The sequence below is a fragment of the Equus przewalskii genome, chromosome 15, assembly GCF_037783145.1.
Source record: "Equus przewalskii isolate Varuska chromosome 15, EquPr2, whole genome shotgun sequence".
Classification (NCBI taxonomy): Eukaryota; Metazoa; Chordata; class Mammalia; order Perissodactyla; family Equidae; genus Equus; species Equus przewalskii.
The window spans coordinates 31,738,120-31,751,456 of NC_091845.1; the positions used below are offsets into that span (position 1 = coordinate 31,738,120).

Consider the following 13,337-nt stretch of genomic DNA (forward strand, 5'->3'; position numbering starts at 1 on the left):
GGGCTTCCACCCCAATGGTCCTGAAGGAAGAGGCCGCAATGAGGAGCCAGCATTCCCATGTCACTTACCCACAGGTCACACCTTGGAGGAAAAGTGGGTAACCATGGTCCCACAGCGCCCTGGCACCAGTAGTTTCAAGCTTCAGGATTCAGGGAAGCTACTGAAATTAAGTAAAACTAAGGGAATTTCCAGGAAACAAGGATGTGTGCGTGCGCATGCACACACGCACATACCTCCCCCCCAACTCTTCTGAGGAAATGGTGTTGGGAAACAGTACGTGCCCTGAAGAACACTAGCTGAATGAGCACTTAGTTCCCCAAGTCTCCAAATAAATGAGACAAAGATGCAGACCAACACCAGGCCTCATGGGGCCAAGGACAAGGGGGGCTGCCCCTGTCCACTCACCGACTCGTTCAATGACATAAGCAGCCTCCTCACTGGTCCCACCACTTCCACCCTTGGCCCCTACAATCTGTTCTCCTCCCAACAACCAGGGTGTACTTCCTAAAAGGCAAATCTCATCTTATCCCCTCCTGTGTAAAGCCCTCAATGGCTCCCTATTTCTTTCTAGATAAAGACCCAAGTCTTACCATGGCTGATGAAGCCCTGTATTTCTTGGTTTTCACTCCCATTTTCAACCATCTGTTAACTCTAGCCACACCATTTAGTTCCATTCTTCATGCTCCCCCCAGCCTCTGGGCTTTTTCATGTGCTGTTCCCCTGCTCCTGTAGTGCTCTTCTGCCCCATTCACTTAGCAAACTTCTCTTCATTCCTTAAAACTCAGCTTCAAGCTCACTCAATCAGGGAGGCCTTCTCTGACCAGTCCCTCCAATCTATTTTGGGATCCTCAGTTACATCTTCCCACGGTGCCCTGTATGTCCCCTTCCTAACCCCGATCATATGTGTAATTACTTGTCCAATGTCTCTTCCCTGTCCCCAACCTACAACCTCTATGAGGGCAGAGCTGTGTCATCTTAGTCGCTGCTCAATAAATTTTTGAGAAATTAATTAAACTCAGGCGGCACTCACTGTGCCATCTTGGAGTAAAAGGCAATAGCCTTTAGGGAGTTATCCTCTTTTTTTTAAATAAAGAAAATATTTGAGCCAAAGGTAGTGGACAATGGGTTGTAGAATCGTAATTTTTCTTAGAAACCCATCCAGATGCATATACCTAATTTACAAAGTTAGGGAGTGATTTTTGCTGGTACAAATTGGGGATTAAAAAATTAACAGTGCGGGCCAGCCCCGTGGCCGAGTGGTTAAGTTCGCACGCTCAGCTTCGGCGTCCCGGGGTTTCACCAGTTCAGATCCTGGGTGCAGACCTAGCACCGCTCATCAAGCCACGCTGAGGTGGCATCCCACATAGCAGAACTAGAAGGACCTACAGCTAGAATACACAACTATGTACTAGGGGGCTTTGGGGAGTGAAGAAGTAAAAAACAGATTGGCAACAGATGTTACCTCAGGACCAATCTACCAAAAAAAACCCACCAAACAATTAACAGTGCCCTGTAGTGTATTAAAGTTCCTCAGAGAACATGTGAAGGCTATAAAATGGGATGGCTCCAGGGACACAAGAACTAAAACCTTAAAATCCAGCTAAGGGTAAACCTCACAGTGGTTCTCTGAACTTGCCCTCACCACTCCTGCCTCAGATCTTTGCACATGCTGTTCCCTCTGCCTAAAGCACCCCTCCCCTCTTTGCCTTTCTCTCCTGAAAGCACACTGTCTCTCTCTCCACATGGCTGAGGCTTTCATGGCCTTCAAAACTCCGTGCAACCCTCCCCTTCTCCAAGACGGATGCTCCAGTCACACACACACACACACACACACACACACACACCCCTTTCCCCAAGGTCTGCCCACCTGGTAAGTATCCCCAGCTGGCCCAGGTTCAGCTGATTGTTACAAGCCCATGTTCCTACCTGCCATGAGTTCCCTGATGGCAGGAGAAAAGAGATTAGTCATTTGTGAAAACTCCTTCTGCTGACACTCTTCTCTGGAACTCTTGCTTTCCCCATCAAATACCCTGGATGTTTCATTTAATTTTTCTGACATTTATTTTGAAATTCCTGCTTGTTTGAGATATTTTAACAATTTCACAGAGATTAGAGCTGAAAATATCTTTAAAGATAATACTGATGATGAATAATAGCTGCCGTTTGCCAAGGCTTACTCTGTGCCAGGCTGTGTTCTAGGAAGGCATGGGGTACCCTAGCTCACGGCACTAAAAGGGGGGGCCTGTTGTCATCTCCATTTTGTAGATGAGGAAACTGAGACCCAGAGAAGTTCAACAACCTGCCCATGGTCACACAGCTGGTGAGTAGTGGAGCCCAGGGCGACTCCTCCATGAGGCATAGTAAGCACACCCACGAAACTTTTAGGGGCTGTGGAAATGTCTTAATTTCTTTCAGAATAAGAAGGAAAGAGATAAAATTTTAGGTTGAAAAAATTTTTAATATATGATAGTAATACGTTTGTCTTCATATCAATGTAGCTGTAAAATATAATTTTTAATATGCTTTTTTATGGAAGAAAGGACCAGTGAAGGCAAAAGTGTCTCAGGCCCACAAAAGTCATAATGTGGCCCTGGTGAAGTCACGAGGCCGATCAAGTCAGTCTGCCTCCAAAGTCCATGTTTTCAGTAGTCTAGTCTTAACCTCACACTATAGGTGAAGAAATTGAGGTCCAAGGCCACACAGCAAAAGGATGGCAGAGCCCAGGGGAGAATGCAGGTTTCCAGTGGTCCAGCTGCTGTCGCCTGTGGTCCAATAGCATCACCTGGCGGTCTTTTAGGAAACTAGCCTTTATTCAAAGGATGAACCTAGAGGGAGGGCACCCGTCCAAACAGCCCCAGGGAGCAGCTACCAGCCGGTCTGCTCTTGGGCACCATCCTCAGCAGCAGAGGAGTCAGGCCAAGGAGCCAACTCCACGCGCTCTCTTCAGGCTGTCATCGGAATTCACACATTCCCCCTACACACACACACACACACACACACACACACACCCTCTTTCCCAGGGTAATAGAGTTATCCTTCAGAGTTAATATTTGTAAAGTGCTTAGACTAGCCCTTTCCTATAGGAATATCATGTCAGCCAATCTGTATCTGTAATTTCAAATTTTATAGTAGCCACATTAAAAAAAAAGCAAAAAGAAACATGTAAAATTAATTTTAATAATATATTTATTTAACCTAGGTGTCAACAAACTACAGCCTGTGGGTCAACTCTAGCCCAACACCTGTTTTCTTAAATAAAGTTTCACTGGAACATAGCCACGCCCATTTGTTTGTGTACTATCCACGCCTGCTTCTACACTGCAAACAGCAGAGTTGAATAGTTGCATAACTGAGACTGCATGGCCCACAAAGCTGAAAATCTATACTATCTAATTCTTTACAGAGAAAGTTTGCTAATCCTTGATTTAACCCAATATATCCAAATTTGGTAATTTAATACAAAAATCATTAATGACGTATTTTGCATTTTTTTATCATACCAAAATCTCTGAAATTTGATGTGTCTCTTATACTTAGCACATCCCTCTCAATTTCAAATGCTCAATGGATACATGTGGCTCAAGACTACTGAATTGGACCGTGCAGGCTTAGAATAAGGAAATATCATCTATTTCATATATCACATAGTAAATATCATATAAGTGCTTATTAAGTACATAAATAAGTTCCCCAGAAGAATTAAGCCCTAACATCCTGGGACATCCACTGCTTGTGATGAATTGACCTCCTTCCTGTGCCTCTAGAATGGTGCTAGCTATCGAGTACCATCCTTGGGAGAACTGAGAAAATAGTCACTCAAACAATTTCCAGCAGGGCTTAATTTATTCACAAAATCCCAACTAAGAAAGGCTGCCCCAGTGGCAGGCTGTCCTCTTCTAAGCAGTTTGCAGACTCGCTGCTGATAGAGATCACCATCATCATCGCTAATAGAACTCACAGATATAGAGCCAGGCCCTTGCGAGGCATTTCTGAGCATTGTTTCACTTAATGACGGAAGTAACAGTGAGCTCCCTCAGGAAGCCTGCCTCGAGCCCCCGTGCTGGCTTCAGTGCCTCCTCTGTGCTCCAGAGGTGCCCATCTTCCCCCGTCACAGCCCTTCTCACTCTGTGCTGCGTGAGCTCCGAGAACAAGGAGCTGCCCCACTGATGCCCCAGGAGCCCAGCCTAGGCCTGGCCCGTGGGAGCCGCTAGTTCAGCGTTTGTCGCGTTCAGTCAAATGAACCCAGAGGAACCCAGGGAGTTATTTGGTATTTGATTAAATTTGGCAGGTATTTGTGAAGCATCTCTGGTGTGCAAGGCTGTGGTACAAATGCTAGCAGAATCATGTGCACGCGTTGGCCCTTGCTCACGCTCTCTGCCTGTGGCTCTTTCCCGCTCAAGAACTTCCCCAAACTTGATACAGGAAACTCAGGCAGTTTTAGGTGGCCTAGCTCTTCTGTGGAGCTTCAGGCTAAGAGGTGGACCAGGAGAGGCCTAGAAAATTCTTCTGGAGGTAGTCCTCACAAGAGTTATTAGTTTGCCCAGGTCTTTCTCTGGCCAGCCTGAGGGGCCGCTCTTTGACCGGGTGCAGTGGAGGGGTATCAGAGTGCCCTAATTAAGCTAGATATGCCCGCAAGCATTTTGGTTTTGCAAAGAGCTGTGTGCAGGATGACTCTTTGGGCTCCCTAAGCGCCCAAGGCCTTGTAAGCAATGAAATGCTGCGTGCACCAACACGGGACAGACTTCCAGGTACAGTCATTTGACATGCCTGGGAATCCAGGAGGGAACTCATCCCAAGGAAAGGAGGAGTAACTAAGGTTTAGCTATCAGAAGGGAGGTATTATGGGTTGAATTTTGCCCCCCTCAAAAAAGATATGTTGAAGTCCTAACTCCCATATCTCAGAATGTGACCTTCTTTGGAAATAGGGTCATAACAGAGGTAATGAGTTAAGATGCGGTCATACTGGAGTAGGACGGGCCCCTAATCCAACACGACTGGTGTCCTTATGGTCATGTGAAGACAGAGACACACAGGGAGAGTGCCATGTGACGATGAAGGCAGAGACTGGAGTCTGGCAGCTGCCAGCCAGGGCTGCCCAGGACTGCCGGCAAACCACCAGAAGCCAGAAGAGGCAGGGAAGGGTGGCCCTGCAGGTTTCAGAGGGAGCAGGGTTTCCAGACTTCCAGTCTCCAGGACTGTGAGGCAGACTTCTGCCGTTTTAAGCCACCAGCTTGTGGCACTTTGTTATGACCATCCTAGCAAACTAATGCAGGAGGGGACTTCTAAGTTCAGGGTGGTGGCTGAGCCCACATCCACCCCAGAGCAGCCATAGGACACCTCAGGCAGTGTGGCAGAGATGGCCTAGATGTCCCAAACCTTTTCTCCTCTCCTTCCTGGGCACCTGGTTACACAACACTCCCATCCTTCTCACAGCTAGAAGTCATGTGATTTGTTCTCACCAATAGAATGCAACAGGAAGTAATGATTGTCAGCTCCAGGCCAAGATGGTTAAGAGTGGGCATGTTCTGTCCGGGCTCCTCTTTCTCTCTTCCCTTGTCCCCCAGTTGCATGTGGAGGGTTCAGGGAAGGACTCTGAGGCTCTAGGAGTTGGCAGAGCCACCAGATGAAGCCTGGATCCCCAGGTCAGCAGGCGGCAGGTGGTCCACTGAATGACAGATCGCACTGTGCTGTATGAAACATGTCTTTATTGGATTAACAGCTGGGATCTAGGGCTGTTTCTTAGGGCAGTGAGGCAACCCTGACCCATGCCGGTTCGTGAGGGTAAGAGAAGCAGTAAGTAAACGTGGAAACTACTTCTTCCCTACACTGTGGGATACTCTGGGACCAAGCAATTCTGCTAGGGCTCCCTTCAAGAGAGGGTAGGAAGGAAGGACAGGGAGAAGTCCCCTTCCCCTTAGCACCTTCAGAACTTAGCGAGCCCCTCCCCACCCAGGTCTGCGCTGGAGCACTTCGAGACTCCGCTGTGTCCCCCAGAAGAGCGGCAGGCGCTGGCGATGGTGGGGGGCGAGGAGCTCTGCCAGGAGCTGAGGTCCTTAAGGGCAGACAAGAGGCAGCAGGTGGGCCACCCCAAATCCTAGAGGTGGGCCCGCGTTAGGGCAGCACTCATCCATCCACGCTCAGCAGAGGAGGCAGGGCTCGATAGCACAGAGGAAGGGGGTGGGGCTGGCAGCATCTCTACTCTGCAGGGTCCAGACAGACTATGGGAACGGGAAGGAGCTGCTTCTGAACCCTCAGTGAGTTCACGTTAGCTGGTCTGTTCGCCGTGGAATATGGAAGACGGTATTTTTGATGTAAAAGGTCTTGGTGATGGGCTGGGACCTGGCATAAGTTGGAGCCCTGGTGTCCTCCATGGCGCCCCCTGGAACACAGCAAAGGCCAGGTTGAGCTGGGGCCACCACGCCTCCTGCAGCCCCAGTGCAACCCAAAGGGCCGAGGTCAGCAGGCAGATGCTGCTACAACTGCTCCGGGGGTTAGAATGGTGAAATAGTCTTCTGCAGTCAGGAACAGCTGCTGCCCCTGGTGCCCCTTGATCCCTAGCTTAGCACTCCCATTCCTTCCTAGGATCCAATAACTAAAGGGCCCACCTGGCTTAGCATGGGCACCTTGGGACCCTGCTTTGGCTCCATGCTCAGGATCTGCCCTGATGGGTGGCATTCAGGTCATTCTCATTGTTAACTGTTTGACCCCATCCCTACCCCAAGCTCACTTACCCCTCATCACACTTCTCCTGCTTGTCTAGCAATAGCCCAGCCATCCCAGTGCTCCACGGTGAGCACCTCCAGGGTCCTGCCCAAGGCTGACCAGCTCCCCAAATGCTAGGGGAGCCAAATCCTAGGCTGCAAATCCTGCCTATTGAATTAATAATCACAATAATAATACTTGTTAGCATTTGTTGAGCACTGGACTAGTGCTGTCTGTGTGTAAAAGGGCATTTGGGGCTGACCTAGCTGGGGCCCGGACAACATCTTCGATCCCTCTTCCCCATAGCTGTTGGCACCCACTGGGATGACACAGCTCCCGTGTCTAAGTGTTGGGGAGTGGGGACAAGTGGTCAGCAGAGGTCTGTCATCTGTTCCCTATCTGGTCCCTGAACTTGGTTGAGTTAGGGGCATGAGGCCAGAAGCTTACAGAATGTTCCAGAGATTCTGGGAGCAACTATTGGCTTAAGCAGAACCACTATGGAGGAAAACAGTCTTTCTGTCTCTACCCCAAACCTGGCACTGCCCTAGTACCCAGTGGGCATCCAGAATCAGCTCCTCTGGCTCCAATGATTGGGTAGCTGGATAAAATACAGGATGCCCAGTTACATATGAATTCAGATAAACAATGAATAATTTTTTAGTATAAGTACATCCCATGCAATATTTGGGATATACTTATACTAAAAAATTATTGGTTTATCTAAAATTCAAATACAATTGGGCATCCTGCATTTTAATTTGCTCAATCTGCCCACCCTGCACCTGGCAATGGCTTCACGGACAGTGGGCACGGACCTGCGGGCCAGAGCAGGTGAGGGACAGAGGAGACCCACACGGTGCCTGAACTGAGACTCGCTCTGTGGGCCCGGGGAGTCAGGCCCTTCTCAGAAGAATCCAATGGAGTAGATATGACTCAGGACTCCGCTCAAGTGTCCCCTTCCCAGCAGACCTTCCCTGACCACCCTCTCGGCCATGCCAGCCCCTCAGTCTCCATCTCTTTCTCCTGGTTTGTCTCTTTTTACAGCCTCAACAGTGTGGTCCGCGGACCAGCAGCATCAGCATCATCGGGGAGCTTCTTGGGAATACAGCATCTTGCCGCATTCCCGACCTCACCGGTTGGATCGGAACCTACAGTTTAACAAGATTCCCCAGGTGGTTCCCGTGCACAGCAAAGATTGAAAAGGGCTGCTCTAGCACGGACCACTGCCTGACATGCCATCATAGATCTGTTTGTTGTCGGCCCTCTGCGAGGGACCATGTCTGTCTTGTTCTCTGCTGTCCCCAGGGACGAAAAATGCCTGACATATATCAGGTGCTCAATAAACATTTGTTGAATGAATGAATGAACAAACCAGAATCAAACCCAGGCCACCTAATTTCAAACTGGGTCATTCTTCCGTGCTCGGTCATTCACTAACCCACTTGGGGGCAGAGCTGGGAGTCAGTGACTGAGGAGCTGCCACTACAGGTTGTCCTGAATGAAAGAATCTCATGTTGAATGAATGAATGAATGTCTGTCCTACCTACCTCATGGGGCCTATGTGAGGATAATTCCTGTTCCAGGTGCTTTCCCACCTGATTTCCCCAAAACTCTGTGACGTAGGAAGGCAGGTACTAGTTTATTCCCATTTTTCAGATGTGGAAACTGAGCCCCAGAGATTGAGCTCACACAAGTTGGAAGTGGTGGAGCTAGGATTCGAACTCACATTTCCTGATTCCAAATCAGGGCCTCATTCCCTAGTCCATATTCACTCATTGGTTCATTCCTTCCACAGTCACTGAGTACCAGCTTCAAGCTGGGAGCAGGGAGGGCATTCATAAAGTTAACTGAGAAGTCCTGGAACCCAAAAGGCTCAGCGGGCCAGAGGGATACTCAAGGAATGATGACACAGTGAGCCCAGTGGTTTTGCAGACTCAAAAAGCTGCAGAAGCACAAGGGTGGGCTCAAATCTGCCTGGAGGACTCTTGGAAGACTTCCCAGAGTAGGTGACATGTGAAAGTTAGCGAGCAGAGGAGTTAGGGGCAGAAGGAGCATTCCAGATGCAGAGACAAGAATGTGCAAAGGCCTGGCAGTGTGAAGGTGCCTGGCCTGCCTGGAGAACCGGTGCGCCAGTGGGATGTGCAGGTGAGCGAGTGGTGATGATGGACGAGGCTGGGGAGGGAGGCTGGGCCTGCCTGCCAAAACCTGGAACGGCAAGATGGTGGTTGCCCTTACCCACATGCCAGCCGTACTCCCAGGATGACAGGATTGGGTATGGATACTTCTCCTCCGGCTTCTGCCGATGCCGCTCCTGGAGGTACAAAGCCCGGCCTTGGCCGTCGTGGGAGATGCCTTGAAAGAGCAGCTGCAGGGTGCTCGGGGGGACCTGCCTCATTTTTAAGCCCTCTAGCTTGGTCTGGCCTGCTGGCCCCCAAGTTACTCCTCGGGCTTCTGAGATGTCTCCCTTGGGCGGGGGGTCCTGGACACCCACTCCTCTGGACAGCTGATCCCAGACCCCCTTAGTCTCTGGCCATCCAGCCTGTACCTCCTTGCTGTCCTGGGAGCTGGTGACAGGCATTGGTCCCACTCCCAAGGCTGACCTGAGGGGGGCCTGCTGGAGCCGCTTCCTGGGTATGGGCCCCTCCTTCGGGTACTTGTGGCCATAGTTGATCTTCCAGGCGACTCGGGCGGCAGCCTCCTTCTGGATGTGCTCCTGCCAGCAGGCTTGGTTCTGGGAGAGGAACAGATCCTTCATGGCAGTCAGGGGGAGGGGGCAGGAGGGGGAGAGGGAGGAAACATTCTGCGCACAGCTCTGTGGCCTATGTTTGGGCTGCTAGTGCCTTGTCTCCAGGGAGACGTGCAGCCAATGAGGGCTGGGATGCCAAGGAGAGGAGGGGCTGGCCTGCTCAGGGGATTGGGGCCATCCACAGGCAGTAGGACAGACCCGGCTGGAAAAGGGAGCAAAGGCCGGCCACAACCCATCCAGGGTGCCTGGCAGGGGGCCATGTTCTGGCTCAGAGGGACTCAGGGCCCTGGCCTTTCTCCCTCACACCCAGAGGTGGTGGCAGATGGGGTGTCATAGCTTCTATTCCATTTAGCAAACCCCAGTGGACACCTACTGTGCACCAGGCACCCAAGGGGGCCAAAGAGAGGCCCCGTCTCCACCCTCAAGAAGCTCTGGACACATGGCTGGGGGGTTGCCACGGCGACTCAACATCAACTCCTCGCACACAGCTCTGCCACTTGATACTGCGTGGCCTCATCTGTACGGCGGGCTGGTAGTGGGAACTACCCCTAGTATTGCGAGAATGACACCAGACCATGTGCAACAACCTGGGACAGTGCCTGGCAGGGAGGGGCCCCTCCGTAAATGCCAGCTGTGTTTAACCAGCACCTGCTAGGAGCCAGCTGCGCTCTGCGTGCCATAAACCACCCGTCCTGATTGCTGGGGCTCTCAACTTCCTTTTCAGGTGCAGAGGTGGAGACTTGGAGAAAGGCTGTGCCCACCCCAGGGCGCACCGCTGGTATGTGGTGGTACCTACTCTGTGCCAGGCCTGGGCTGGGGGCATTACTGAGTGATCTCACTTAATCCTCACAGCGACTTACTAACAGGCTATCATGTCACATTTCCAGATGAGGAAACTGAGGCTCAGCCATTTTAAGTGGTCGCACTGGGATTGACTCCAAAACCCACATCTGTGTGTTACTGCCACAAAACTCACCCATGGAATGTGACAAGCACTGTGAGAGAGACACCGACAGTGGGGTGCAGAGGAGGACCCAGCAACTACCCTGGCAGCACCATAAAGTCAGCCTCTGGGATCTTCACACCCTCTGCCTCCCTGACCAGGGCCCTCTAGGGGTGAGTACCAGTGAGAAGGAGGTTACCCATAATGCCCTGGGGCCACTCGCCTTTCCACTTTCTGCTGGATGTGCTCTTGTTTATTCATTCAACAAACATTCCTTTGCTCTTGAATCTGTGCTTGGCACTGAGCAGGGTATTAAAGGTAGACGAGGAGGAGCCCACATGCTTCCTGACCTCAGGGGTTCACAGTCCAGAAGGGGATACAGACTCGTGAAGACTTGCAGACCGGGACCCCTAGTCTGAAAAGCAAGGGGGACTGTACAGACTGGGCTGTATAGACTGCCCTCTGTGCCTCAGTCTTCCCAGCTGTAAAATGAGGGCTATGAGGAAGTCTGGTAAATGTGGGAAGAGTAAGAGCCCGCTGGTGTGGTGGTGATGTGGATTAAGGCTGCCCCAGCTAGAAAAGCCCAAGGTGACCTGGCCTACATGCCAAACTATACGACCCAGTGGACTTTTTTTATGGTATGAATTAAGACTGCCCCAGGGAGAGAAGCCCAGGGCATCCTCACCTACATGCCGATCTATATGGCCAGATTCGTATCTAAAGTTATATGACCGCACAATAACCAGACCCCATCTGCACTGAAATCATTTAATGACTTTTTACATCATCTTTTCTTTTCTCCAGTAAAAATAAGTCACGTACCCATGCCTTATAAAATTAGCCCTAACCCTCAACTCGGGGCAGCAGCAGGAGCTCTGACCGCCCGTGGGTCCTGTCCCCACGCACCAGCTCTGCCTACCCATGGGTCCTGTCCCCATGCCAGCGGGGGCAGCAGCAGCTGCTCTGCCTGCCCATGGGCCCTGTCCCCATGCTATTCCACACTATTCTCTAAATAAAAGAGCACTACTGCCAGATCTTGAGAGTCTAAGAAATCTTTCTTTCGACTCCTCGGCTCACCGACCCCACATCAGTGGGACAGCCCGGGCTGGTGTGTCTCCTTTGGAGCACTCACAGGGGTCCGATTAATCGTGCGATCACCTTGTTAATCCAGGCTCCCTGATCAGTCTGTAAGCGCCGATCATTCTTTCCGTACTGAGGGCTTTCCATGTGCGCAGCTGCAAGGGAACAGAGCGGACAAAACGTCCTGCCCTCGTGCAGCTTTGCTTCTGGGTCCTGAGTGGCTCAACACCGCGCCTGTGTCTCCAGGGTCCCTCTGGGGGTACCGCCTGGCGTAGAGCAAGCGCTCGGAAAAGGGCTCAGGGAAACGACGAAGAAGCGCACTTCACAGTGGCTCTGTCGCCGCGGGCGTGTGGGGGAGGGATGGAGGGATGGAGGGACTCTGGGGCCAATCGGTCGGGGGCCGGGTCTGCTAGACTGTAGACAGCCTCCCCGACCCAGACCACCCCCGCTATCCCCGCGCCAGGCTGGTAATTCCAGGCGCCCTGAGCGCCCGAGGGCGGCGGTGGGCGTCCCCTTCCTCGGGGCCTCGGAGACTCCGCGTCTCCGACCACAGGGGCTGCCCTCGGTGCCGCAGGTCGCGTGTCCAAGGCGACCCCTGGCGGTCACCGCGGCGACCACAGCCTGCGCGTCCGGCCTCCCCGCACGTGGCGGACAGCCAGGCCTGGCGCGCGGGCGGACCCGGGGCTCCGCTGCGGGGTGGAAGGCTCTCCCGGGAGGGGAGGGCAGTGGGAGGGTGTGGATAGGTGCCCCCAAAGTGCTGCCTCCCACTGGGCCCGGGGACAGCTTACGGCCCACAAGGAGCGCCGCCTTCCAAATCTGGCCCCGTGTCGGCCAGCACCCACCCCGGCCAGACCCCTGCATGCAGCACGCAGCACGCAGCTTCATGGTCCCCTTCCTAAATTCCCGAGTTTTAACACGGCTTTGATTATTACTACCTGTGTGACGTTGGACAAGTCCCTTAACCTCTCTGAGCCCTGGCAAACTCCCCTGTAAAAACTGGGGATAATCCTGAGTCAGCGCCTAGCATTAAAGTATGATGACTTTCTTACTCTAAATAACTCACTTAAAGCCCATCCAGCTATCCCCGGGAAGGTGTGGGGCCCCCCAGGCCTGTCTATGGCCCAGGCTGTGCTAAGGGAGAAGGGGTGCACTGAAGCTGGAAGTGAGGGGAGGCTGAGATGCGAGCTGGGCCTTCCCAGGGCACCTGCCACCCCTGGCTCGCCTCCCACCTTGCTGGCCACTCCCCACCCCCCCACCCCCCAGCCACCAAAGGCCCAGCTGGCTGGGAGTTCTGTCATTGGCCCACCCTACCACTCCCACTGTTGGCCCCCAATCCTAAACCCCAGCCGGGGGCTCTGACCACAAGCGCCTCTCCTAGGACTCAGGCCTGATTTGTGTCCTTCAGATAGCCCCTCCTAGATTTAAACTTTGCGCGGGGAAGGGTCATCCGAGGCAGCTTCCACGGGTAAGAGTCATATTGTAAACCCTCACCAGGTGCTGGACGCTGTGATCTGCTCTTCACTGCATCCTCAGTTAACCCTCAGAGCCCTCTATGGGGTAGGTCCTACTACCCCGTTACATTGGAGGGAAAACAGAGGCACTGTTTTCTCTGAGAGTAAGTGATCTGCCCGAGGTCATGGCAGGGCCAGGATTTGAACCTTCTGGCCTGTACTTATAGCCACCATGCCAAACATCTTCCCTACAAACCACTTCGTCCCTCACTGAGGTCCCCCTTCCACTCCACCTTGGGGATCTGAGTCTCCCCAACACTCAGGCAGCCCCTCTCCCAGCAGCTCTGGGTGGGGGAGGGTTTGCCTAGGTCAGTTGAGGGATGGATGTGTTGTGGGTTCTTTCTCGAGGTTAATC

General features: G+C 52.4%; 1 protein-coding gene across 1 annotated transcript; it reads right to left on the bottom strand.

The window, feature by feature from the left end:
• Positions 1–5,685: 5,685 nt before the first annotated feature.
• LOC103550607 (protein SPMIP1) lies at positions 5,686–9,540 on the bottom strand. The gene is made up of 2 exons (XM_008519590.2): positions 8,938–9,540; positions 5,686–6,379 (listed from the first exon to the last, which is right to left on the bottom strand). The coding sequence occupies exons 1-2, from the start codon at positions 9,455–9,457 to the stop codon at positions 6,261–6,263; spliced, it is 639 nt and encodes a 212-aa protein (XP_008517812.2). The 5' UTR covers positions 9,458–9,540; the 3' UTR covers positions 5,686–6,260.
• Between the last annotated feature and the right edge of the window lie 3,797 nt (positions 9,541–13,337).